Source organism: Poromitra crassiceps (genome assembly GCF_964638095.1).
Source record: "Poromitra crassiceps genome assembly, contig: HAP1_SCAFFOLD_335, whole genome shotgun sequence".
Taxonomy (NCBI): domain Eukaryota; kingdom Metazoa; phylum Chordata; class Actinopteri; order Beryciformes; family Melamphaidae; genus Poromitra; species Poromitra crassiceps.
In genome coordinates this window covers 115,387-143,153 of record NW_028152069.1, presented here as the reverse complement: position 1 = coordinate 143,153, position 27,767 = coordinate 115,387, and the positions used below count along the sequence as shown (strand labels likewise).

Below are 27,767 nucleotides of genomic sequence, written 5' to 3'. Positions count from 1 at the left end.
GCTTCCTGCACAACCGACCCAGTTGCTGGACGTAATGTCAGCTAGACAGGCTTGTTGACAAACAGCTAACCTTAGCTAGCTAACTTTGGCTAATGCTTGTGCTAATGTTAGGTACGAGGCTAGGTGGCTTTTTTCTGGAGATAACGTGTCCGTTAAGCACTGCTCAATCCACTCGTCCATAGATAAGCCACCCCGGAGGTCGAAGCTAACCTTAAATGTTTCTATTTCGATAGGCAGCTAGCGAATGTTGTTATCGCCATTAGCTAGCTTGCGGCTAGCTAGTTCAGCTGTTGCATACTGATGACGTCACTAGCAGGAGATGACAGTAAACACTAGCGCAAGGCACTCTGGGTATTATGGTGACACAGGTTGGCTTAGGAGCTCCCGTTTGCGAGGATAGCAGGCTAGCTAGCTACCATTTGTTTTCTCAGAGGCGGAGTGTTTTTCGGGGATGCGGCTCTAGCTGTGGTATACGATAAATATACCACAGCTGTGAACCAATCAGATTGTTTGATTTGAGAGAGCCGCTTTATAATTGCTGTTCACTAGAAATTGCAATGCATTGTGGGCATTTTATAGTGGACTATATAGTGAATGAAATTAACAGTTGAGAATTCGGACACTTGTAAAAAATGGCAAACAGGGCCACTATTTCTGTAATAGGGAATGGTATCAAACAGGGCTTTTGGATCAAAGGTCTGACTGTGTAAACTGCTTAACTTGATTAAGGCTTAATGAGATGGGCAATAACCAGGTTACTCTGTCCATGACAACATAGCCATTGCGAGTTAGCATCCACTAAATGGCTCAAATGTAAAATGTACAAACATAAGATGACTCACCCGTAGAGGAGGAAGAGGGAGAGGACTGCGGGGAAGTTTGTGGGGGAGGTGCAGGCCGGCAGGTCGAACACGAATAGAATGAGGACACAACACGTGGCGGGTACCAGGTAGTTCAGCTGGGGAGAGACCAGACGAGAGCGAGCACTCAGACTTGGAGAAACACTCAATTTTACTCATTATATCTCTTTCCCATTCAAAAATCGGGATAAGTCAATTGCCTCGCCTGTGCGTTTCTATGTCATGTAGTGTTTAGTCTAGAGCTGCCGAAAATAATCGATTCAGAGATGCATCGCGGTGCTTAATAGGACGATTCTGAATCGATTAACAAATATCAAAAATCGATTATTTAATTTTTTTTTTCTTTTTCTTTTTTTTTAATAATCAAATAAAATAGAATGTAAGTACATGCAGTTGTTTATTTTAATTATGGATCATAATACAATGCAATTCCAAATGCACTTTTATTGGAAAAGTAGCCACACTGAGAAAAAAGAAAGTGAGAAAAAATAAATCATGTATTGCGGAAAAAGTGATGCATCGATTTAAGATGCATCGCGATGCATCGGAGATGCATCGAATAATCGAATCGAATCGAATCGTAGACTTGTATAATCGAATCGTATCGAATCGTGAGATCAGTGAAGATGCACAGCTCTAGTTTAGTCCACGCTCATCTTCTGGAGTAAGGTGAAGGAATAGTTTCGTAGGCCTAATGTGGCCTGTGAGCATATTGTGTTCACTGTGATGACTGTTTCTATTTTGTGTAAATGTTTGTATTTTCGGATGTAATTTGATTGTGACTATGATGGAAGACTTTAGGACAGGATTTTGAAATACCATGTGTATTGGTGTTTAATGTATACTATGATTGTCATGGGTTTTTTTGCTACAGTTTTTAGATGGCTATGTTTTGTGTTACTGTTTGTCCTGTTTTTAAAACATCAGGGACCATGTTGGAAATAAGTGTTTACCGGTACTTTACACTTTTACATGCTATCCCTTTTATCTTTTATTGTCTCTATATCCATGAATAAAGTCAACCAATCAATCAATCAATGCCAAGAAGCCAAAGCCCTTCATTTTCTCCCTGAAATTTCCTTAATTACATAAACATAAATTATCGACTAAAAAATATCAGCTTTAATACTGTAAAGTAAGGTTAGCATTATGGGTTTGTAAGGTTTTACAAGGTTATTAATGAGTTATCGATGTTGTTGTCTCCTTAAATTAAATTATAAAGTAGGTTTTACATTAAATGATAAAGTAATGATGAGTCAAAAATGAAGTTGTGTTAAGTCGTGTTTAAGGTGGTTTTGATGTCTCCTGGTAAAAAGATGTGTTAACATCTGGTAACATGTCTCCTCCATTAATAACTCCGGGAAGTATTTTTAAGGGGATTTTGCATAAATTAAGAGGTGGATTAATGTAAATGTAAGGTTATTTTAAGCGATTAGTAGTTGTGTGGGATATCATCTCAGCTACCTCGATGTGAATCAAAAATGAATCAGTGGATGGCTTTGGGAAATTGGTTTAGGATAATTCAAATACAATCTGATATTTAGAGGGGATGACAAGAAACCTGCCATCTTCTCACAAACACACACACACACACACACACACACACACACACACACACACACGTCCACATGAACGTCCTCCCTCACCATGTCCCACATGTAGTTAGCCAGCCAGTAGATCACGGGGTCACAGCCGCTGACAAACTGCAGGTGTTTGGCCTTGGTGGATTTCTCTGCAACCAGGAACACCACAAAGCTGGCTGGCACAAAGGACATGGCCACAATGATGAAGATAGCAATGACCACATCTGTCCCCTGGAGCCTGGATGTAGAGGAGCAGAGGAGATTGTGCTAATTAAAAAAGAGACTTGATTCTCACACTTCTTAAATGATTTAAACCCTGATGTAGTTTGATAGTGTTCAGCTATAGAGGAGTGATGTAGTTTGATAGTGTTCAGCTATATAGGAGTGATGTAGTTTGATAGTGTTCAGCTATAGAGGAGTGATGTAGTTTGATAGTGTTCAGCTATAGAGGAGTGATGTAGTTTGATAGTGTTCAGCTATAGAGGAGTGATGTAGTTTGATAGTGTTCACCTAGAGAGGAGTGATGTAGTTTGATAGTGTTCAGCTATAGAGGAGTGATGTAGTTTGATAGTGTTCAGCTAGAGAGGAGTGATGTAGTTTGATAGTGTTCACCTAGAGAGGAGTGATGTAGTTTGATAGTGTTCAGCTATAGAGGAGTGATGTAGTTTGATAGTGTTCAGCTATAGAGGAGTGATGTAGTTTGATAGTGTTCAGCTATAGAGGAGTGATGTAGTTTGATAGTGTTTAGGCATAAAGGAGTGATGTAGTTTGATAGTGTTCAGCTATAGAGGAGTGATGTAGTTTGATAGTGTTCAGCTATAGAGGAGTGATGTAGTTTGATAGTGTTTAGGTATAAAGGAGTGATGTAGTTTGATAGTGTTCAGCTAGAGAGGAGTGATGTAGTTTGATAGTGTTCACCTAGAGAGGAGTGATGTAGTTTGATAGTGTTCAGCTAGAGAGGAGTGATGTAGTTTGATAGTGTTCAGCTAGAGAGGAGTGATGTAGTTTGATAGTGTTCAGCTATAGAGGAGTGATGTAGTTTGATAGTGTTTAGGTATAAAGGAGTGATGTAGTTTGATAGTGTTCAGCTAGAGAGGAGTGATGTAGTTTGATAGTGTTCAGCTAGAGAGGAGTGATGTAGTTTGATAGTGTTCAGCTATAGAGGAGTAGTGTAGTTTGATAGTGTTTAGGCATAAAGGAGTGATGTAGTTTGATAGTGTACAACCATAGAGGAGTGAAGTAGTTTGATAATGTAAAACCATAGAGGAGTGAAGTGTTTCCACCCTGAGTACCTGAGCTGAATTTTGCCTTGATGACCATGACGCCGTAGCAATAGTGCCGAGGTAAAAACCACCAAAGAAGAAAAAGAGAATAAAGTAAATGGTGCTGAGCAACTTACAGGTAGTCCAAAGAAAGGCTGGCGCTGGTCCGATTCATTGGGTGGTTTGTCCCTGCAAAACACAAATGTGCACACGCATGCACGCGCGCACACACACACACACACACACACACACACACACACACACACACACAGACACACACACCTTTGTTTATGTCCATGTAATCAACAAACCAAAAACGCTCCCAAAAAACCAAGCGACGATTGTTTCCAACTTGTTATTCCAATGGGAAAGTTATTCCCAGTACTCAGCAGCCAGGCTGTATCTTATATTAGTAGCAGGCCTCTCTTGAGAATGAGACCCTGTGTCTCAATGAGATCGACCTGTTTTGGCTGAGACCCTCCCCGACTCCGCCCTCATCCAGCAGCTTTCCCCTACTGACCTGGTCAACAGGCTAACACCCTACCATCCTTCAAAAAAGACTTGCAATCTTTTTCTTCTTTTTATCTCTCCCATCTATTTTATTCCTATTATTCATTTTCATGAAAGTTGTTTCTTATCCTGTGAATGTAAAGCGTCTTTAAGCACTGTGAAAATCAATATTTAAATAGAATCCATTATTATGATTATGATTATGATTGTTATTAATATCAAATAAAGGTTAAATTAAATACAAAATTACCGTATGCAGCAGGGTTGCCCTTGGATGCGGGCAGGTTGGCACGAAGGATAGCATTGTTGAGGACATTGAGATAGGTCGGCATGCTGTGGTAGCCTTTATTGTTATACAACACCTGGACACAAGGGGGAGTTCTGTCAGCAGTCGCTCTTCTTTGTGTAGTAATCCTCCTAGTCCATTGCAGACTGATTGTCTTACCTGAGCTGATCTGCGAACTGCTATCTTGCGAACCATGGGAGGTGTCTTCCTCCCAAAGGATGCTGGGATTGATTTCTGGATGTTCCCCACTGTTATACCGCCATACCTATTGACAAGAATGACAATCATCTCTACCTCTAAAATGAGAAAATAATGAATGAATGAAATAAGAACTAAGTCGATGCCAATGTGGGAAGAACATGAACGTGAAACTCTCCAAGTTGTCATAGTATGGTTTTCATGAATGCGCATACAGATGGTTATTAAAGTCGAGCTGAACCCAAAAATGACTTTTATTTTCTTTTAGTTGAAATACCTGGGTATGCAGTGCACCTATTTAATAATGTATGCAAAGAAAATCACAACAATCTAATTTCTTTAGTTTTTCACACTTTTTCACATCAAAAGTTCATTTTTCAAGATTTCATTGATAACAGTAATGTACAGTTTGCTGACGTCACCTAGTACTATCAAATTTCTACCCCATTTCAACCAATCATATCACGACATGCAGCTGTCAATCAAATCTTCATTTCAGGATAATTTTCTCTTCCAAATGAAGTAGAAAATGGCGCCTAGTGCCTGTCATCTGGCAGAATTCCTATCCCATAAACTAACTACTAACTTGGCCAAGAAACATGAACAAAAAACAAAAACTATAATCTCTAAGAATGCAAAGAAATGTAACTGGCTCGTTAAAACGCGCATTCCAGGGATATCGTATTTACAGCAGCGATAATGGCGCGCGCATCGGAGAGCTTGGTTGTCAGGGGTCGCACTTCGGAGATTCCAGGCCGACGGGCTGCACTCTCCGCTCGGCAACACGAAGGCAGCTGGCTGCCTGCGGCTCGCTGAGCTCCACTCAGCCACCAACCTCGCGTCACCAGGGTCTTCCCGAGGGGAGCGCCACAACACACTAAATCCCACTCGATTTGGAGGCGGAACACGCCAGGATTGGCCAAAGCCCAATCAAGTCCCCAGAATTGTCAAATAAAATAATCGACATGATACTATGACCCGCCTCTCAATCTGTCATCTTAGACAAACTATGTTTTCAGTCTGAAACGGACTCATATGCACGTGACGAACGGGTTCAGTTCGACTTTAAACTATATTGAAAACAGAGAGCAATATGTCTGTGTCTGAGTCTTCAGGAAGATCTACAATAATGTGTGGGGTTCCCCAAGGAAGGATCAATACTTGGGGCTTTGCTTTTTTTTATTTACATTAATGACCTTGCTGCTGCATCTGCTAAATGTATACTGCCTTTACTTTTTGCTGATGATACCATTTTAATTCTAACTTTGATTCTCTAATTTCAGAAGCAAACAAGGGAATGGGAAAAAATGCCAAATGGTTTGGTATCATCGGAAAAATATCTAGTTTGGTAAATCATTCATGTTGATTAACCCTTTATTACAGTTTAATTACCCATATCTATTGTATGGAAATATCATATGGGCAAGTACATACAGTATAATTATCTCCAGTCTTCACAGAATTCACATCATACAAAAAAAATGTTAGGTTGGCTACATCTTCGAACAGATTTGAACCATCAGCTGCACTTAAAAAAAAAATCTAAATCAACACATTCCAGGTATGCACTTTTGTCTATAAATATATATATATACCGTAAATTCCGCACTATAAGCCGCACCGGAGTATAAGCCGCACCTGCAAAATTGCCTGTTTGTTACATATATAAGCCACACCGGACTATAAGCCGCGGGTGTTTTAATGTTTTTTTTTTTTTTTTTTTTTATTGTGTTTTAATGTTTAATTACCATATGTAAGGGTTCATGCACAGAGGGGATTGTCGGGAAAGAGATGGCTGTTTGAGGAAGCTCCCATTTATTAACATTTCAACAAAACAACATAACACAACACCACCTGTGTTTTTTTTACAGTGCACACAGTGTCCGCGGTGTGGTGAAAAGAGGGCAAGAGAGGAAATTAAAACAGAAGTGGATTTATAGTTAGAAAGAGTGCTAAAAAAGAGAGATTTTTTTTTTTTTTTTTTTTTTTTTGGAAAAAATTGATAGATAAGCCGCACCGGACTATAAGCCGCAGGGGCCAAAAAAGGCCAAAAAACGGGGAAAAAGCCGCGGCTTATAGTCCGGAATTTACGGTACTCACCTGTCTCTCCCTGCACCATGTACAGTGGGTTATACTTTCTAACATAATAATTAATATTCACATAATTCTAACATACATAATACAAGACATTCAGATCACCCCCCATATTGTCTCACTACCAATAACCAATTTTCAATACGCTACAGAGCCGCCATATTACGGAACACATACTGTATATCAATATTGCCAATCATCTCTCAACTCATTTAAATCCAAACTTACGACCTCTCTGATGAGTCACGCATGGCCCCCCTCATACATGACACATACACCTCACATTATCCTGTCACTTATTTTGATTGCTTTTTGTGTTTTTCCTTTTCTGTTCTTTTTTTACTGTTGATTTTCTTTTCTTTGTCTTATTTGTTTTCTTGTTTCCTTCTTGTTTCTGTTGTATTGTATGCTTTGCACACCTGGATTGTATTGTATTGTTATTATTTTGGTTTTCTGAGGGTAGAGACCCTGCACATTATTTTCCTGTTTGCCTTTTTTTTTTCCGTTTCACTTTTTATTGTGTGGAAATAAATAAAACTAAAAACAAAATTACAAAAGTGTCTCTGCACCAATGTCACGGGAGACAAGTGGTGCGTAGTGATTAAAGTGACACGGTCCTACCTGTGCAGGCGCACTCTGTCCGACGTGAAGAGAAGATACTCGGAGACATTACGGCCCGTGATGTCCACCAGGATGTCCCCCGTCACCACCTTCATGAGGGGGGGCCGGCCGCCCACCCCGCTGGGGCAGGAGAAGCCCGTCCCCTGCATGGAGCAGGTACAGCGCACTGGCTCGTGGATGGACAGGGGGAGTGTCGGAGGAGACGTCACCGGCTCTGACCAGAAACAGAGCAGGTACGAGGAGTTATAGTTGCCTCTGACTCAAAATGAACAACATTATTTGTAGATTTTTACAAAATATGAGGTTGTGTGATTGTATGGGGGTTTATGCATGCCTGGCACAAATAGTAGCTGCCAATAATTCTAAGTAAAGTAAAGGTAAAGTCCCACAATGTGTGAAATTTGTTCTCCGCATTTGACCCATCCCCTGGCGTGCACCGCGCTCGGGAATCATATGGTGATCTAACCCTCCAATTCCAACCCTTAGATGCTGAGTGCCAAGCAGGGAGGCAAATGGGTCCCATTTTTATAGTCTTTGGTATGACTCGGCCAGGGATCAAACTCACGACCTCCCAGTCACAGGGCGGACACTCAGACCACAAGGCCACTGAGCTGGTCAATTCTAACAATCCATGCATTGTCTGGGAAGTTTACTAATCAAAGAAAACAACTAAATAGAGCTTCAAATACTTTCCTGTAATTGTGTACTCATTTCACTCAATATCATATGTGTCTTATGTGGCAGCAAGGAGTTGGCACTAGTTTTACAACTCGAATCAAGCTCAAAGTCTTGACATCTTCCTCTATATTGAGCTGGTCGACCATTCAAATCTGAACAGAGACCGGCAACCGCTTTTGAGATGAGGAACAACTACAAATACCGTTGGACAGTGGTGGCGCAACGGTTAAGAGAAGCGAGCTTGTGACGGGAAGGTCGTCGGTTCAAAACCCGGGACCGGCAGGATAAATTTGGGTGAGGAAAGTGAAAAGGCAGCGCTTGCCCCTCCCTCATTACCACCACTGAGCTGCCCTTGAGCAAGGCCCTTAACCCCAACCGCTCCAGTGGAGCTGATCAGTGGCCAGCAGATCAGACTGTGGTTGTACTGGTCAGCTTCCAGGTATGAATGTGTGTGTGAATGTGAACAGGGCGCTCCTGAAAAAGAGAGCAATGCTCTCAGTGAGACTCCCCCTGTATAAATAAAGGTTAAATTAAACAAAACAAAACAAGAAGTGTGGATAGAAAAAACATTCCGCCTCCATGTTCGATGTGGCTGTGTGTTGTAGTAGTGCGAGAATTCGGCAATTGGGCGGCACTAGACCCTGGGGTAGTGTGTGTTCCCCAAATCCAAGGAGTCGTCAAGTCCAAATCCAACTGATCGTTAAGTGTGTGTTCCCCAAATCCAACTGATCGTTAAGTGTGTTCCCCAAATCCAACTGATCGTTAAGTGTGTGTTCCCCAAATGCAACTGATCGTTAAGTGTGTTCCCCAAATCCAACTGATCGTTAAGTGTGTGTTCCCCAAATCCAACTGATCGTTAAGTGTGTGTTCCCCAAATCCAACTGATCGTTAAGTGTGTGTCCCCCAAATCCAACTGATCATCAAGTGTGTGTTCCCCAAATCCAACTGATCGTCAAGGTTCACTTTATTTGTCTCCCGTGGGAGCAATTAGTCTTGGAGTAAAATATTAAAATGCAGTACATTAAGTACATTAAAAAACACTGTATATGGTGACACGTGAAAAAACTTAGCAAGTTGAGATAGTCACAGTCATTTACACTCCTCACCTTTCGCATCATACAATAGTGCAGTGCAAAATACATGGTTATAGTGTAATAGATTACAAAGTGTGTCTCACATTACATTACCTGCAAGCAAACAAGCATGTTAAACTATACATGCAAGTAAGCAGGCAGATATTAGAGCATGTGAAGCTATCTCAGAGCCTCCTGTCTTTCTGTCTGACCTCTAGGGGGAGCCCATTGATCAGTTTAACTGATAGAGGGACAAATTAATGCTTGTATCTATTGTGGTTACATAAAGGCAAGCGCGTCATTTTGTGTAGGGTCGGTGGGGTCCGGACCCTACCAACATTTCAGGGTGTCCAATTGTCCCTACCAACTTTTAAGCAACCTTATTTGCATTATCTTTGGAGTGCAGTTATATAGGTCATTTAGATTGTCTTCCCATATTTTGCAAGGATAGAATTGACCCGACCATTATTGAGTGAAATTAGTTTGCAATATGTTCAAAGTTACATTTACCCCTGTTTTTCACAACGGAATGGGCCAGTCCACTTTTTTTCCCAAAACTCCTGTTTGATTGGCTCATTTGGCTGATGACCAAACAAACGCCCACCCACACACAGTTTTCCGGGTTATAGAAATCACGCGCAGCAGACAGACCCTCCTGTTAGCGACAAATCTGGAGACTTTTTCTGACATGGGATTAACATTACCAGCAAGCAGCAGTGACGCAGCAGTGCAGCAGTGCAAGCAGCAGCAACCAGGTAAGTCCCGCTAGCATCGATGCTAATTTAGCAAAGTACAGCGCGCAGCTGAAGCACATGGCTATAATATGGACGTTAACGTCCATATTAAGTAGCCATGTGCTTGCGCGATGACAACAGTGTATTGGCGATGTCAAATGGTGACAATTGACATCTGACTGAAGATCGTGCAACTCTTAGGAGGAAGAAATGTAGGATGTATGATGTGTGGGATTCAGTGGCAATTTTTTCTTTCCAAACCGGCTGTTTGTGAAAGAACATGATTAGATGGCTAAACCTCCAGTTTGTGTTTGTTAGTTACAATTATGCTGACAGGAGAGCTGAGCAGGTGGTGACATGAAAGTTATTGAGAAAAGGAGAAGATACTGAATAATGACATCACAACAGTATAATCCTAATGTTGATTTAAAATGAGATATTCGTCTAAATATGGCTAAAAAAGGGATCATGTCTATGTTCCCCGGGTTCTATGTTCCCCGGGTTCTATATTCCCCGTTTTTCACTAACCCTAAACCTAACCTCCCCCAGACCCTAACCCAAAACCTAACCTCTCCCACCCCCCACGCCTAAACCTAACCTCCCCCAGACCCTAACCCAAAACCTAACCTCTCCCAGGGAACATAGCGGGGAACATAGGACCCTATTTGGGAAAAGCGGGGAACATAGGACCCGGGGAACATAGGGATGACCCCCTGATAGAGAATAAAATTCTATACATCCGCTAAATGTGATTATTTATAACAGCTTATCTACCAAATGAATTGAAGCCATGAGTCTAGGAAGATTTATCATAAAAGTATATTTAATACCATACATTCTCTGCAATATGTATATTGACAGAGGGCATGAATCTCAATGTACACATGTCTGATCGATGTACAGAGTCAAATATTCAGCAAATGGCCGACAGTCATTATGCTTTATACTGTAAAGGAAGAGGAGGAGGAAAAGGCCGAGAGGAGGGGGTGATGACTTGACTTGGAGCCTACAGGGCTGCCTGTCTGTATCAGTTTGTTATGGGACTTGATGCACTGTCCAAGGTTTCAGCAACTGGAGCAGTCCCTGCTATTCTATATGGGTGTCAAATGTGTGTCAAATGGCATGGAACTTATAGCATAATTAGGCCTATAGCTTATTGATTAATGTGTCAGATGTCATGTTAACTTATATTTTTCTCCAACACCCCCTAAAAAAGGTAAAACAAAAACCTCAAATTTTTTTCGGCGGGGCGCCACCGAAACACCCTCCCCTCATGCCGTCCTCGACCCTACCAACTTTGACACCAAAACGACGCCCTTGCATAAAGGGACCCTGTATCTCCTACCAGAGTTCATCAGCACATACTCAGGGGTTCAACACATGATGGGAGGAGTCAGACAAAATCTTGTTAGCCTGTTGAGTGGTGGACTGCTCAAATATGTCTTGCAGGGTGAGGGGTGCGGGCAGTCCCATGATGATCTTCCCTGCAGTTTTGACCAGGCTAAAGATTTGAGCTTTGGACTTGACTGTGAGGTTTCCAAACCAGCTGGTGATGCCATAACGTAAAACGGACTCGGAAAAAATCGAGATAATATTGCTGCAGACACCAAAAACTCAAATCACAAACCCAAATCTAAGTGGTCATGCCCCGGTTCCCGTAAAGAAATGATTTGTCCCAGGCCTGGTTATGTATCATATTTTGGTGTCATTTGCTATTAGATGCACTTACGATGGATGGTGGTAGGAGGGGCAGCGGTGTAGTTCCACAGTCCGTCCTCGAAGCGGGGGTCCGGGTCGTCCGAGGGGGCGGGCGAGGGAGGAGGGGGTACGAAGTTGGAGAGTGGAACCCCCTGGGTGAAGGAGTCCAGACACATGGAGTCAAAGTAGCGGGCAGCCAGGGTCTTGGAGTTGTTGGCGCTGGGGTTGAGGGTCTGGGCCAGCTGGTCCAGGGTGCTGTTGAAGGGCGTTTTGAGCACGCAGGTGGCGCCGACGCCCGAGGGTAGACGCAGGGTGTTGATGATCTTCTGAGGGCTGGCGTCTGGGGACAGCTTACACCTGAGAGGGAGGGGGGGGGGGGGGGGTAGATACGCTCCACTTGATGAGGAGTTCTATTTCAAAATGTTATATATCATATTTTTTAAGAAGAAAAAAAAGGTTTATTTTTTCTGAAAATAGAGGATTTAGTCTGTCAAAGTGTCATCATACTGAACAAAAGCATTGCCTACTACACCTAGAAAAAAAAACATAGTATTTTGAGAATTAATTCTATAAGAGTAGGTGTTCTTCACATAAATTATTAAATATTTTTTTTATCATATCAAAATAACACACAAGATAACATACTAACATGTCTTATAAGCGAACAGCCTGGCCCTGGACGCGGGGCCGAGCAGGCCTGACAGAGAGGGACCAATAGTCAAGAAAGCCGGCAACGTAGTGGGCCTCCATCGCCTTCATTACGAAGCCGGGTCACTTTGCTTGCTCAGCTGAACGTCGCGGTGGTGTGTGAGATGTGTGCCCCGAGACGACGTTGCCAAATGAATAATAACACACTTGATTTGTGTAGCACTTTTCCACAACAGAGCTTACAAAGTGCTTGTATAATAGTAGTAGACACATGCAAACGCAACCGTAACCATATCTTTTTTCTGGGGGGTATGGTGGTGCAGTGGTAAGCGCTGTCGCCTCACAGCTCGAAAGTCCTGGGTTCGATTCCCACCTGGGACGCTGTGAACGCTGAAGGAATGCGTGCCCGTCCGCATGTCCTCGAGTGCCCACCGCCCGGGTGGGGTCGTCAAAAGGGCCTTTCTGTGTGGAGTTTGCATGTTCTCCCCGTGCCTCCCGGGGGTTTCCTTCATATAGGAACCCCCTTCACCAAAAACATGCAATATCCTGGTTGCTAATGTGGTTCCTCCTCTGGTCGTTAAGGGCGCCTGTTCAGAGGGGAACTGGTTGGAATAGCGTGAACCTCCCACGTGCTCCCATGTCCTACCGGTGAAGCTTCCTCTGTCAGGTGAAAAGAAGCGGCTGGCTAACTGCCCATGTCTCGGAGGAAGCATGGAGCCAGTTTCGGCTCTCCCCAGATCGGCAGAGGGTGGAGTAGCAACCAGGATAAATAAATTAAATTAGCACTAATGGGGGATAAAAATGGGATAAAAAATCGGGGGCGGGGGGAAAAAACAAACAAAAAAACAATTATCTTTTTTCCCACGGGGTCACCCCCCAACCCCCCATGACTTACATATATCCTCATCTCCCTCGTGCTGCACTATGATCCCTCAGTTTGTACGAGTAATTATTGTGAAAATGGTCAAAAACAAAACAAATGCTCTTCCTGGAATGTGTCTGACCTGTACTGGGGTCTGTCTTCGTTGGCGTAGGGGATGAAGTTGCCTCTTGGTTGGGTGTAGTTGTGGTACTGAGACGGGGACAAGATCAGGGGCGGTAAGTCTCCTGCAAGACAGAAGAAATAGCTCGTTCATCTACAGTACCAGTGCTGCCTTTTTTGCATGTTATTTTCAAATGCAAAGTACCATTATGTATCAGTATCTGCCTAACAATGCAGAGAGCTTAGCATGGTTTTAGTGCGGTTCAACAAGTGGCAATAGAGAGAGTAGTAAAACAGACATTCAAAAATAGGAACATGTGGTGGATGATTACTATAAAGTAGCCTGGTAAACCAACCATAACTCACATTTCATTTGGTTCTGCGGGACCGTCTGGCCTCAAGCCCTGGGAGGGCTTTAAGCAGAAACTGCAAAGTGGGAGAGCCAATCAGCGACTGCGCTCAGTGCCCTGTGATTGACAGCGCAAGTTGGCCAATCAAGAACGCCACTAGCACTGCACTAACAAATCAATAATGGCCGCCTCCTTGCCTGATCGCCTCGAGGAGTAATGTCAATGTTCGTCTAGTTTAAACAGCCATAAAGTGCAGTTATTGCAGAAATAGACTCAATAACAAGTACAGGAGTATCGCCGCAACTATATAAAATATGCTTTTGCCGTTCTCCCGAGTGGATTTGGGTTTGACTGGATCCAACGCTGATTGGCTGAAGGAGTTGTCTGTCAAGGCAAGTACACCCGCCCCAACCTCCACCCACTGCAAAACACTGGGTGTAGGCTTCAGGCCAGACGGGAACGAAGAACGAAATGAAATGTGAGTTCACGTGAGCGGCTTGTTTACCAGGCTATAAAGTGTGTAATAACTAGAAGTCATCTATGGTCTCACCGATGGAAGGGACAGACAGAGTCACGGTCATGGCCACGCAGACAAAGAAGGCAGGTAGCAGGATCTGAGAGAAGAGGCCCTTGGTATTCCTCTTGGCACAGTGGAAGCGCTTGACGATGAGGCCGTGAAACTGGCGAAGCTTTAACCACCAGCCGTCCAGCTTGAAGCTGCCCTGCCCCTCCAGGACCTCCGGCTGTGGGGAGGAGGGGTTCTCTGCGTCGCCTGGAGGTGAAGGAGATGTCAGATGTGGGGGGAACAGGAAAATAGCAGATTGGATGTATCTAATAAGTTGTTACAATGCATGTCTGCACAACATCTAGACGTCAAGTCTGTACAGTACATACAGTACTGTATGTATGGCGTTCTGCACATTTCGCTCATTGCTAATCTGTATATATAGCACATATATCTTCATTTTTACATTTATTTTAATGCTGTATGATATTTCATATATATATTTTTTTTCATATTGCACATATTCTCCATTGATTTATTGCTATATGCTATATGATGTTTTTCACACCTTGCATACACGCTGTTAATTCATACATTACATTTCATTCATCTAGGGCAGGGGTAAGCAACTATTTTTCATTGGGGGCCACATGAGAAACCCAGATTGTCGCTGGGGGCCAAACAAATATTGTCATACAGTAACCCATGGATGGGCAACTTTGATGAGAGGGCCACAAAAAAGATTTCCTCGCTACCAGATTTTGCTGAGGGCCGAACGGCGCCGGCGCGAAAAATTTGGGGCATTTGAAGCCAGGTTTAGAGAAATAACTAATTTTAAATGAACAGTTGTGATGTTATTATTCAGTCTTAACCACCAATATTTGATCCTTTTCTCACTCACTCCTATGTCACCACCTGCTCTCCCTGCAGTGCTTGAAATTAACTTTTTTGACCACCAATATGGCTGCTAGATTTTAAAGTTACCAGCCAATTAGAATTTCCACTAGCCGAAATGTTTTTCTTGAAATAAACCAGAATATGAGTGGGTTAATTTAAGTAGAGCCCGACCGATATTATCGGCCGATATTGGCGATTATCGATATATCGGTATCGGTAAAAAAAAAAAAATTATCGGCCGTATATATATATATATATATATATATATATATATATATATATATATATATATATATATATATATATATATAAGTTATAGACAGCATGGACAGCATGTTGTGTATATTTGATATTTTTTCTTAACTATTTGTTCTATTGTGTTTTTGTATTTCTAGTTATTTATAATTATTAAATTCCCAGTTAAGTTTACTGTTTCATTGCATTGAGATTATTAATAAGCTGTAAAATATCCTGCCTACATCACATATTTCAATTCATGTCAACTCAATCATATCTTTGTCAAGTGTTTGATATTTGAGGGTTGCTGATGTGGTGCCTCCTCTGGTCGTTAAGGGCGCCTGTTCGGAGGGAGGGGAACTCGTTGGAATATCGTGATCCTCCCACGTGCTATGTCCTACTGGTGAAGCTTCCCCTGTCAGGTGAAAAGAAGCGGCTGGCTAACTGCCCATGTGGAAGCATGGAGCCAGTTTTCGGCTCTCCCCAGATCGGCAGAGGGTGGAGCAGCAACCAGGATAAATAAATAAAAAATTAGCACTAATGGGGGATTAGCACTAATTGGGGATAAACATTTGATGATAAAAACAAAAATAAAATAAAATAAAAATATCGGCCGATATTATCGGTATCGGTAATTTTTTATTCCCTAAAATCGGTATCGGTATCGGTTTCAAAAATCCCATATCGGTCGGGCTCTAAATTTAAGCATAAGTATCAGTAAGTGGCCCGGGATTCTCAAAGCCTGTGTTGAGGGTCACACGAACAAAAATGCACTCTTGAAGCTAAACAAATCCAAAACCAACGAGTTCATTATTTAAATTTCTACTTCAATGTAGAACGGTCATTTCTTACACATGAGATTACTTTTAGCCTTTTAGTCATAAAGAGTATTGAAAGATATTCCATATTCCAGACTGAAATGCTATAACAGAAGTGGAGTATTGGCCAGAATGACATGAACATTTTGGACATTTATTCAGCGGGTATTCAGGTGCACTGTAAAAATACAAATGTATCTTTTTTTTGCAATTCCATCGCGGGCCACATGTGTGATCTAGGGACTAGATGACTAGATTCTAGTCATACTTAATTATTCTGCTGTCTATTCTGGTGTTGTCAAAATTCCAGATGGTTTCTGTTTCCTCATTTGCTCCATTCTTATTTTATTTGGTCTGTACATTACTCTACTCCAAATTTCCCCACAGGGATAATTAACATTTGGTCTAATCTCATCGATCTTAAATTTCAGAATACTTTTACGATCGTGTCATTGCATCACGTCTTACTGTAACCGTATTATCTGAGACAATCTCCACTGTGCCACCCTCAAATCTCTGGGTGGCAGCTGTCATAACGCTCACAGAGCGTCTGACGCAGCACATCTCCTTCTCTCACCCCTCAGGCTGGCCGAGTCGGATTCTTGGCCGTTGTCGAAGAGTGGACAGTACTCTCCGTAGAAGTCGGCGTAGAGCCCCCCCTCGTCTCCCCTCACCGAGCCGATGGACGAGGACGACTTCAGCGACGCCTGGCTGTGGCTCAGCCTGGAGCACATCATCAGGTTGCTCAGCACCACCTCCGGCCTCTCGCTCTGGGCCGAGGGTCCGGTGCCCCCCTGAGGCGCCCCCAGGCCCCCCGCGCTCGGCTTCCCCACCGAGCTGCCCCCCGGGGAGTCCTTCATGTCTGCCAAAGGGAGCAGGAAGGAAGGAGAGGACATTAGCATTTTAACGCGGCGCAAAATAACAAACTGGCAAAAGTCTCAAGTCAGCACTTTAACTCGAGATGATGCACATCTTGCAGAAATCTGTTCTCGTTGAGAAAGTCATAACTAATTGATGAAGCCCGCCGAAAACTTTGTGGAGGTGTTGAGCTGTGAGAGACAGCGTGTGTGTGTGTGTGTGTGTGTGTGTGGGGAAGGGGGGGTCTCACCGGCATCGCTGTTCTCCAGCGACTGGTCCTCCTCAGAGACTTTGAGGAAGACCTCCTCCAGGGTGGTGTCCATCACCCCGAAGCTGGTCAGCGCCAGGCTGTCCAAGCTCTGCTCTAAAGCCTGCGGGGGCAGATACAACAGAAGTGACCACCACTATATATCAATCATTTCACAAAGGCCTCAAGCTACACTCTCCAAACCGCTTTTTCAGATATTGAACCAATGTATTTCTTGGCTGTATGGGTGAAATATGTTCACTGTGCATTCTCCGTTGCCTGTTGCTCCTCTGTCTTTCTTCAGGTTGTATGGGTCAGGGGGCTCGGCATCTTCACGTGATGTGTCCAAGAGGATGTCCATGAGGTCCTAGTTGAGCTACCATGTTTGAAACGTCTGTGGTAGTAACCTTTATAGACTATAGCTGATGAACTGCAAGTTACTGCTTCTGCTGTCATTAGTGGTATTGTAACATTGGTTTTTCCCCCCTTTCTCATTTCTCTACCATTCAAATTGCTTGGGGGAAGATTCATCACAAGTTCCCCAATTTCCTGATAAGGTCAATCATAATCCTTTGTGGAAGATGTTAGCATAGCATGTCAGCATAGCAGGCCTTGCTAAGTGTATGCTAGCAGTAACATTAGTTAAGTAGTGATTTGTTCCTGATTTTCTTTTTCTTTTTCATTGCAAATTTTTTGTTATAATATACCATATATAAATAGTCTAAATCCATACTTAAGGGCTATTAACCAGTTTGAACAGCAGGACTACATAAATATGTATGTTTATCCAACATACTGTATAGGCAAATCTTCTCATAATGTGCACCATCCCAGATTCTGGACAAATCAATCAGTCAGTTTTCCATGAAGATACAGGATATTGAGAGTGGCCCACAGACTCTCGCTATGTTGTTCTGCATGTCATGTTAAATGATATCTCTACTAGCGTCTTTGCCGATCATCTTAATATCGTTGTGTACTACGGACCTGGAAGAGCCTCTCGAAGCAGCCCTTCTTCACGGCCTCGGAGGGCAGCACATAGGACAGCTCGGTGTTGGAGTCGGACACCAGCAGGCAGGACGCTACGAACTGGCGGATGAACTGCGTGACCCGAGCCTCGGAGCAAGGCGACAGCGACGAGGATGGAGACAGAGACGAGGGAGGCTGCTGCGGCTGGCCGGCCTGCTCTGGAGGACGAGGAAAACAAAGCAAGGTGGATGAGCGGAGGAGGGAAGGAGAGGAGAGAGGCTGAGAGAGGAGAGAAGAACGAGACAGGGGAGCGGAGGAGGGAAGGAGAGGAGAGAGGCTGAGAGAGGAGAGAAGAACGAGACAGGGGAGCGGAGGAGGGAAGGAGAGGAGAGAGGCTGAGAGAGGAGAGAAGAACGAGACAGGGGAGCGGAGGAGGGAAGGAGAGGAGAGAGGCTGAGAGAGGAGAGAAGAACGAGACAGGGGAGCGGAGGAGGGAAGGAGAGGAGAGAGGCTGAGAGAGGAGAGAAGAACGAGGCAGGGGAGCTGGAGACTTCATGAAGGAAAGGAAGGTCATATTGGTCAAACTTACCTTATTAAATACACCTCCTAAGCCGGCAACACGTTGGCGGTTGAACACCGAACTTTTGAAGAATGCAGACTACTGTAAATTTGCCAGACTTGAAATAGATAAATTCCTATCAGAAAATGTCGGTTCTGTAGACGACCCGCGCATCCTCTGGTATGCTTTGAAGGGATGTATTAGAAACACCACAATATCTTTTGCCTCTCATCTCAGCAGGATTAAACTTAATAAAATTCAAGAATTGGAATCAACATTAGTCGAGCAGGAGCGGCAGCAGCAAATATCATTTTGTGAAACCAGAAATCTAAATATTCAAGTAACACGTATAGAACTCGACTCCCTCCTCAGAAGGAGAGCTGAATTTCTTATTCACAAAACTAGAAGAAATTATTACTTTAATGGGCCCAGGCCGAGTGAGTCATCTCCTTGCTCAGAGACTGAGACATGACAACAGACACACTATTATTTCTACTATTGTCTCTAGCCATTCAAATAACCCTATCACCAATCCTATAAATAATGAATTTCGTAATTTTTACTCTAGTCTGTATTCTTCAGAAGTGACTCTAGATCACGATAAATGTGAAACCTTTCTCAATAATGTGAACTTACCATCCCTAACTCAGGAGACATCTGAACAGCTACAAGTTCCTATTTCTCTTGAGGAACTTAAGTTAGCTACGCAGGCCATGAAAAAGGGCAAATCACCTGGCTGGGATGGCATTCCGCCAGAATTCTATCTTGCCTTTTGGGATTGCCTGGGTCACCCCATGTTACAGATGATCACCACTTCTATAGAACAGGGCTCTTTTAATAGGGATGCCAACTCTGCCATTTTGACTGTGCATTTAAAACCTAAGAAAGACCCCTCCCTTTGCAGCAGCTACAGACCTCTTTCAATCTTGAATGCAGAAATCAAGATATATGCAAAGGTGTTAGCCATGAGACTTCAAAAACATATGACCAAACTTATACATCACGATCAAACCGGCTTCATTAAAACTAGACAAGCTGCAGATAATATACGTAGACTTTTACATGTGATACATTTCACACAAGACACTCCTTCCCCTTGTGCAGTCCTCTCACTGGACGCCAAGCAGGCATTTGATCATTTAGAATGGGAGTACTTATGGATGACTCTAGATAAATTTGGCTTGGGCACTAACTTCATTAGCATGATTAAAGTTCTCTATGCTAATCCTTCAGCTATGATTATCACAGGCAATATTTTCTCTTCTCCTTTCTCTATCTTCAAAGGGTCCCGTCAAGGCTGCGTACTTTCCTCATCATTATTTGCGCTTTCACTCGAACCTTTAGCTCTAGCAATAAAACACCCTATGATCTCACCCATCACATTCTGTAAGACTACACATCACATTTCTTTATTTGCCGATGATATTTTATTATACATAGACCATGCCACTACCTCCATACCATATGTTCTAAATATCTTCAAAGAATTTAGTGCCCTCTCAGGTTTTGAAATTAACTGGTCTAAGTCCTCCCTACTCCCACTTAACTCATCTCTTTGCCCTTCCACTTTACCTCCTCACATCCCAGTAGTAAAATCCTTTAAATACCTTGGGATAGAAATTTTCCCCTCTCTCTACATAACCACAACTAAAAATGACCAAGGTATTTTAAATAGAGTGGAAGCCGACTTAGAAAAACGAACTCTTCTCCCACTTTCTCCGCAAGCCCACATTTCAGTTAATAAATGGACATTTTAATTCATTTCTTCTCCAATATGATACCCCTCTCACCTCCTAAAAACTACTGGGATAAGATTCATGCTCTCATTACAAGATTTATCTGGCGAGGGAAGCGCCCACGAATTAAATTGACTACTTTACAACGTGACAGACAGGATGGAGGACTTGCGTGCCCAACCTAAAGATGTATTTTTGGTCATATGTATTACGCCCATTATCAGTCTGGTTAGACCCCAACATTTCAATCTCATGGCGAACAATAGAGGAAAAAATAGCTTCTCCACACCGTTTACAAGACCTAATCTACTCTAATTTACCTCTTAACACGTTCACTGCCAATGACGAGTTGACTCGTCAAAAAAAATCCAACGGTTGACTGCCAATGACGAGTTGAGTCGTCAAAAAAAAAAAAAAAAAAAAATTGACGGTGGGACGTGGATCAACGCCCCCCACGTCTCCTATAAAAATATTGGAGCCACCGAACGTGTACAACCCATTCCACCGACCCACTAAGTGGCGACAGTGCTCTCCAGACTAGAAAAAGCCGAGCCAAAACTGCAGGGGAACGCGCGAGGAAACCATTCTCATACTGTAAAATGGATTGGCGAAAACGCTTTCGCTTTCGCGCATTATCGCGCTGGGAGCTGGCGGTGGAGGATTGCAAATTTGCATAATAGATTATGCGTGCAACACACTTTGAAACACGGCAGAAAGCCCACAATCGCACGCAGCTTCATTGCAGCTGAGCTCACAACCGAAACGACTCATGCAGACTCGCCCAAAGAGCAGCCGCCAGCAGCCAGGCAGCACAGACAGGCAGAGCCTCGCTTGTGACAAACGCTGCAAAGCCACCAGAGACACACCCATGGAGGGAGGAGTTTGAAGGAGAGGGGGGTTTCCTGCTGCTATGGAGGAAATTACTGTTCAAAACTATTGTTTAGATGTCTGACGTCTTACGCCAAAAATAAATGGTTAAAGTGACTGTTCTATCGAATTTCACAAAAAGCCATTTATCTCAGAATAAATTTTCAGACGCTGAAACCATGCTGTATTCTACTGCTAATGCCTACATAACTACTAACTCTACAAACTAACTCTTTTAGACAGAGAAAGCACACATTCTATTAGTTCTTTTGAGATCATTTGTGTTCACAAAATCTTAGCAGAAAATAATCCTCAGCTCTTGAAAGATGAGCCAGAATCCTCAAAAAAAAACCTTGGCAGAACCTACCTACAGTATTGAAAAAACGGCTGGCAGTGAATGTGTTAAACGCTACAAATCAATGGGCCCCATAATGTCTTTTCTTTTATCCACTTGGCATAAGGTAGAGAAAGCCACCCATTCTCATGTAAAATGGCATGAAAATAGTCCTATTTTTCATAACTCTGCTTTACTTTCTGGAGGTGTCTCGTTTACTTTTCCTCAGTGGAGTAGTAGGCATCCATGTATTGGCTGATGTCTGTAGTGATGAGGGTCTCAGATCATTTAACGATCTTCGAGTAACTTATGATTTACCCGGCTTTTCGTTCTTTTTATATCTGCAACTCAGATCTTCCATGCGTGCATATGGCGTCCCCTGGACCAGTCCCTTACGATCACATAATCTTCATACTATATTTAATATAGGTGTACACACTACTGGTTTGGTATCCAGACTGTATAACTTGTTACTGACTTCCTCTTCTGGTCATCTTGCTGTCCAAAAAGTGTGGGAGAGAGACCTGGGTCTCAATGAAGGAGAGGTGAACTGGTCCACCGTATGGGACAATATAGACAGCACGTCCAAAAATCCAAACCATAAACTAATTCACTTTAATTTCGTACATAGACTTTATCTCACACCAAGAAAACGCAACCTCATGAAAATCATCTCCACCCCTGTCTGCCAAATGTGTAATCTCAACCTTGTCGGATCATTCATCCATATGTTCTGGGAGTGTCCTGGAGTTGTAATATTCTGGCAAAAGATTTCCTCCACATTATCGGATCTGTTGGACATGCCTGTCCCCTGCTGTCCTAAACTATTCATTTTGAATGACACATCACCTTTTGCTTTACCGTTTTATAAATCTCAGGTATTATTTACAGGTCTAACAGCTGCCAAGAAAATGCTCGCTCTAAGATGGAGTCCTCCACACATTCTCAACCATAAATCATGGATTATGTCCTTCCTGAACATTGTGCATATGGAACTATCAATAGCTCGAATGCACGGAGCTTGTGAAAAAACTTTATTAACATGGACCTCTACAGCAACTAAAGTCAAACAGACAGCTGTTGACCTGATCATTTTTGTTTAAATACTCATTTTCTTTACTTTCTTTGTTGAATGTTAACAGTGTTCTCTGTTTCTTCTAAAACCAATGTGGGGTGGGTGGGGTGGGTCCGGATCGCCACAGGGGTGGGAAAGGGAGGGGGGGGGGGGGGGGTTGTTTTTGTGTTTTTGTATTTTTGTCTTTATTCCTATTCTCCCTGATCCCTCCGGGGACATCTCAAAATGTACTTGACATTGTACTGTTTTATGTAACAAAATCATGAATAAAAAAATTGATAACAAAAAAAAATAAGTGCAACTGTGAAGTGCCTGGTTTGCCATGCACAATGTTCTGTGCATGTTTCAGGGTAGGATGCACAATACCCAAATAGGCTTAACTACACCATCAGACCATCAGCAGCCAAATCTGCCCTTCACACCTCCCAGTGTGTATCATCTACTCTGAATCTCTACATGCCAATTAGGGATGCAGCGGTATACCGTTTGAAGGTATACCGCGGTTTGAAAACGTCACGGTATCAAAACCACTAAGATTTGCCGTCATACCTTCCCCACGGTATCAGCTGTTTCCCCAAAACAAAGTGCCCAGGTCTCTTGCAGAGTGCAGCTTACGTGGCCTCTCCCCCTTGCTGCATGCCTACCTAGACTAGATCACAGTAGAGAGGAGCCGCAAGGACCCCCCTGAACTTTCCCCCATCTAAAAAGACGACGTCGGCTGTATGGTAATATTTTGTCTATTTTTGTCCAAGGTTATCATACCGTCAAAAACTCACACCGTTGCATCCCTACCTGCCAATAGGGCAGGCGAGGCCATGCAGCAGCCGAGCCGTGGGCGAGGCCGCGCTGCGGCTGAGCTACGTATGCAAGTTGCAGGGCGGTTGCAGGGCGAATCGAGCGCGCGAGATGCCTAGTTCTGATAAAAAACCTAATTTATTGTCGCAACAGTCGACAGACAAAAAGAAGAAAAAAGTTGAAGTTGACTCTGCCTTCTTCTTCTATGCCCCTCCCCCTCCTGACAAATCAATGTCTGCTTCTGACACGGGCCAATCCTACAGCGGCAATGTCCACCATCCATCCCCTCCTCTAAGGCCCCAGTATGAGCGTCATGTGACCAGCGTCATGTGACCAGGCTGCAGAGGCTCTCTCCTCTACAAAGTGTGCCAGAGAGTGTAACAGGTCTAGAGATAACTCGCAACACCCTTTCATCACATTCATTCCAGTCATACACCCACAGCGGGAACACATAGCAGCCTGCACATGCACACGCACACACACACGCACACACACACACACACACACGCACACACGGACACACACACACACACACACACACAGATAAAAACACAGAAATCTTTTTCTCGCCTTGATAGGAATTAGGGATGGGCATTTCTAGCAAAAACACTATTCGAAATTCGCTGGCCAAATTCGAATTTAATTCGAAAAAAAAAAAAAAAATGTAAGAAAAAAAAAAAAAAAAAAAAAAAAAATTGTGAGTGAAATGTTGCATTGTCTCCCCTGATTCTAAGTCTACGGCTTTATTAATTAATATAAAAAGCTTCTGCTGTGGATTTTTAGCTCAAACAAGCATTGCACCACTGAAGTAAAGAACATGTTACATGACATTGACATTTTCGAAAATAAAAAACAGTTTTGACAATCATGAGTGGTTCATTAAATATTTAGTAGGCTCAGGTCTGAGTGCCAAAGGGGTGCCAAAGTCACCCCCTCTCCCTCTTCATGGGATTTCATCCGCCATTCCTTTTTCCATAAACCTTGCTTAAAATGCTTATAAAAATTGTTTTACTTGCTCAAACCAAGCAATTTGACTATACTTAGAATCAGGGGAGACAATGCAACATTTCACTCAATTTTTTTTTTTTTTTTTTTTTAATTTCGAATTTCAATAATAAAAGTCGACCTTGATAATAACAACGATTATTCGAAAATTCGAAATTCGATGCCCATCCCTAATAGGAATCAGCTAAAACTCTTTCATCAAAACAAGAGAGCTATATGGACTCCCTCAATACCTTGACAAGATTAGTCAAATCTCTGTACTGAAGCACTAAAACAATTTCGGAGTTGAATCACAAACGAAATAATTACTTTGTAAGATCATTTCAACTTTAACGTCAGCATTGCAAAGGAAGCTGCGGTAAATTCCATACTAATTGTAATATCTTAAAGTATGACTATATGTGAAATATAGTTACTATTCTCATTTGACTGGAAGGCCAGAAAGCACTCTTTACCACTGCAGACCATACAGGAATGTGTCCTATTCTGTGCCATTGGCTCTCAGTAAACTGAGCAGAGCCACATGGCCATGCCATTTAGATGGAGTGGGTTTGATGTTAGTGACCTCTGCTCTCAGTAATCTGAGAGGTCAGCCAGGATGGGAGCCCACTGCACGGTCAGGACAATTTCCAGATGGTGGTTTGTTATCTCTAAGTTAGATACTGGTGATTGATGAAGATCCAGCTGTCAGAGCTGGCGCCGAGGCATCCTCCAGACAAAAGGAGGGTGACCATTTATTGACAGCTGGTAAAGTTAATATTAGTTAAGGAAAGGTTTCAAGGAGCCCATCTGAAGTGGAATGCAAGGTCATCATGCGGGGGTATAAAGCCTCTGTCTCTTTGCTCTGACAGGGAGAACGACATCATGACTGGTCCTTCTCCAGGAGAACTGCAGGCTCCTGTGTTAAATGCCATTTGCTGTACTTGAATAAATGATTATGTTCAAGAGCTTGGTATTGCAGACTTCATTCATTTCATTCCAGGACTCAGCATTGAATTAAACAACATTTGGCATCACGATTTGGACAGAAAATGCGCGATACGGCAGCGGAAGGATCTACTGGCACTGCGCCCACTTCAAAGGGCCCAGGGGTGAGTTATCCTCATTTTGAACGGAGCGCTGTGTGTCTGAGTTTCTCCCGCTGTGCTGGTCCGCACCTGAAAAGTGCCTTTTGCGGGGCGAGCTGAGTTTGGGGATGGTGTGATGGGCTCTGCTTTAAATTTGGGATAGATGGGGGTATTTTTTTTTAGGAAATGGCTGGCACAGGACTGACTGATTATTAATAGCCACTGCGGTCTCTCAAGTGGAGAGTCCAGTCTGTGGTTGTAAAGACGGATTATTGACATTGCGTAATAACAACAACATTCTGAACGATACTGCGGGTAGCGTCAGTCTGGGGATGATGACAAATCTGACACTGTCGAATTGTGCCATGGCGATGTTAAAAAATGATTTTTTTAAAGAGGGGGGAGCCCCCCAGGGGAAGTGGTTTAGAGGCTTAATTGGCCCAGATGAAAAAGAGAGGGAATGACATAATTGTCATGTGTGTAAAAAGTAGTTAAAGGTTTAAGTTGAGAACAGAGTGGGATGCAAATTTATAGATATAATTGGTTAGTGGTTTAATAGGCTAGTGTGATAGGTCTGTGTCTTTATTATCAACAATGCGTTGGCTCTTTGAGAATTATTCTCGTGTCCCGTAAGACAGATTGTGTAGAGACGCACTAATCACTACCATAGCAAAGTAATAGATATAGTTAATTAGTGGTTTAATGCACGAAGTAGTCTGATGATTACGTTGTTTTTTCATTATACACAATGCGAGGGCTTTTGAGTGTTTCTCAAGTCTAGGCAGATGAAATGGATTTGCACTGATCAATACTGCTTTGATGTATGAGAAGTTTGTTTAAAGGAAGGTAATAAGCCCACGTTAAATTGAAGCATTTTTGGTTGAATAGTGAATACTCGAGTAAAGTAGCCGGGGCCAGGCAGGAAATTAGAAGTTAAAGTGTTAAAATGAGTTTTGCTTATTAGATGGCCAAGTTAGAGGAAAATGGGGATCCCCGGAGATTTTTCTAAAACAAGAGTGATATGTTTAAATAAAATGTATTATGGTAAGATTTTACAAATATATATATAAATATATAAATAAATAAACTTTGTATATAAATATGACGACTAGTTTGACAAGATAGTAATAGTGGAATGAATATATATAGCCGAATGATAAAACAGCTCAGCTGCTCAGCTGAGGCAGAGCGTGCAGCATAATTCACGCTGGGGATCAAAAGGCAATTGTTACCTAAAACGCCTAAATGATCATTAGTGCATCTCTGTATTAGGAGTGATGTGATATTTGTCAATATTGACTGAAATGAAATATGTTATAGCGATGGTGTGGCTATTTCACTCAGCTTGCTGTTACTGTAGCCTATTATAGCCTATCACATTATATCTGGCTGGGTGCAATTGGCTGCGTGCGCGTGATTACTGAGGTAATGTTATTTTAAAATGAGAGGCTTTGGCAAGCAAATTCTGAGGAATCGATATTTGATCAAACTGCGTGAATAACATGTTTTTTTTTTTTTTTTTTTTGGCCAAAACGTGGGATCTTTTCCCTCGGTCTGGCCTACGCCCGCACCCTAAATTTGCGGCTGTGCCGTCCTGCGAGACGGGCGTCAATAGGTTGTAAAATCAGCTCACACTTACAGTAAAACGCCGACCGTGAATCCGGGATTATTATTGCATGAGATAGCCTATGTCACGCTATGCATAAAAGCGAGTCTGAATATCATCACGGCAATATTGTAGTAATGATAGTAAACGATTGATTTGTTAAGAGATAATCTGCGACGCGGAAATGGAGACGGCTTCACTGTGAATGCAAGTCGGAGGAAAAGAGGGTGGAATGAGTGAGAGCAATGTGTGTTTAAAATGGGTTTAATATTATAATGTCAGCGCGATCAGATCAGAGGGTATAATGTTGCTATTTGATCAGCGATGGAATAGCGCTAAAGGGATTAGGGAATATTGGTTGGTTGTAGCTGGTTGCAAGTTGGCGAGAGTAAGAGCGTGTATTTCCTTTGAGAATTTCAAAATAAGCAGAGTAGCCTATAAGTTTAGCGTGGGATCTTGCTAGAATATATGAATAAATAGGTTTTATAATGTGGTGACCGGATTGATAGGAAACTGATTATGAAACGGCTAGATAATGAATAGCCTATATAATTGATCAGCGCATAGAATAGCGCTATATTTGTCATTCTTATAGGCCTATGGGAGAATAGAGGC

General features: G+C 42.7%; 1 protein-coding gene across 1 annotated transcript in view; it reads right to left on the bottom strand.

Annotated features, from left to right (window-relative positions):
* LOC310771067 (ATP-binding cassette sub-family A member 2-like) overlaps positions 1 to 19,415 on the bottom strand; it is a gene marked incomplete at both ends in the record, with an annotated part of 76,823 nt that extends 57,408 nt beyond the window's left edge. Inside the window, 13 exons of the mRNA XM_083663745.1 lie at positions 843 to 958; positions 2,507 to 2,681; positions 3,843 to 3,894; positions 4,466 to 4,577; positions 4,661 to 4,766; positions 7,415 to 7,628; positions 11,629 to 11,954; positions 13,250 to 13,352; positions 14,128 to 14,349; positions 16,612 to 16,896; positions 17,143 to 17,263; positions 18,127 to 18,326; positions 19,400 to 19,415. Of these exons, the coding sequence (XP_083519871.1) occupies positions 843 to 958; positions 2,507 to 2,681; positions 3,843 to 3,894; positions 4,466 to 4,577; positions 4,661 to 4,766; positions 7,415 to 7,628; positions 11,629 to 11,954; positions 13,250 to 13,352; positions 14,128 to 14,349; positions 16,612 to 16,896; positions 17,143 to 17,263; positions 18,127 to 18,326; positions 19,400 to 19,415 (2,048 nt within the window). The remainder of the gene's footprint in view (positions 1 to 842; positions 959 to 2,506; positions 2,682 to 3,842; positions 3,895 to 4,465; positions 4,578 to 4,660; positions 4,767 to 7,414; positions 7,629 to 11,628; positions 11,955 to 13,249; positions 13,353 to 14,127; positions 14,350 to 16,611; positions 16,897 to 17,142; positions 17,264 to 18,126; positions 18,327 to 19,399) is intronic.
* Positions 19,416 to 27,767: the final 8,352 nt, after the last annotated feature.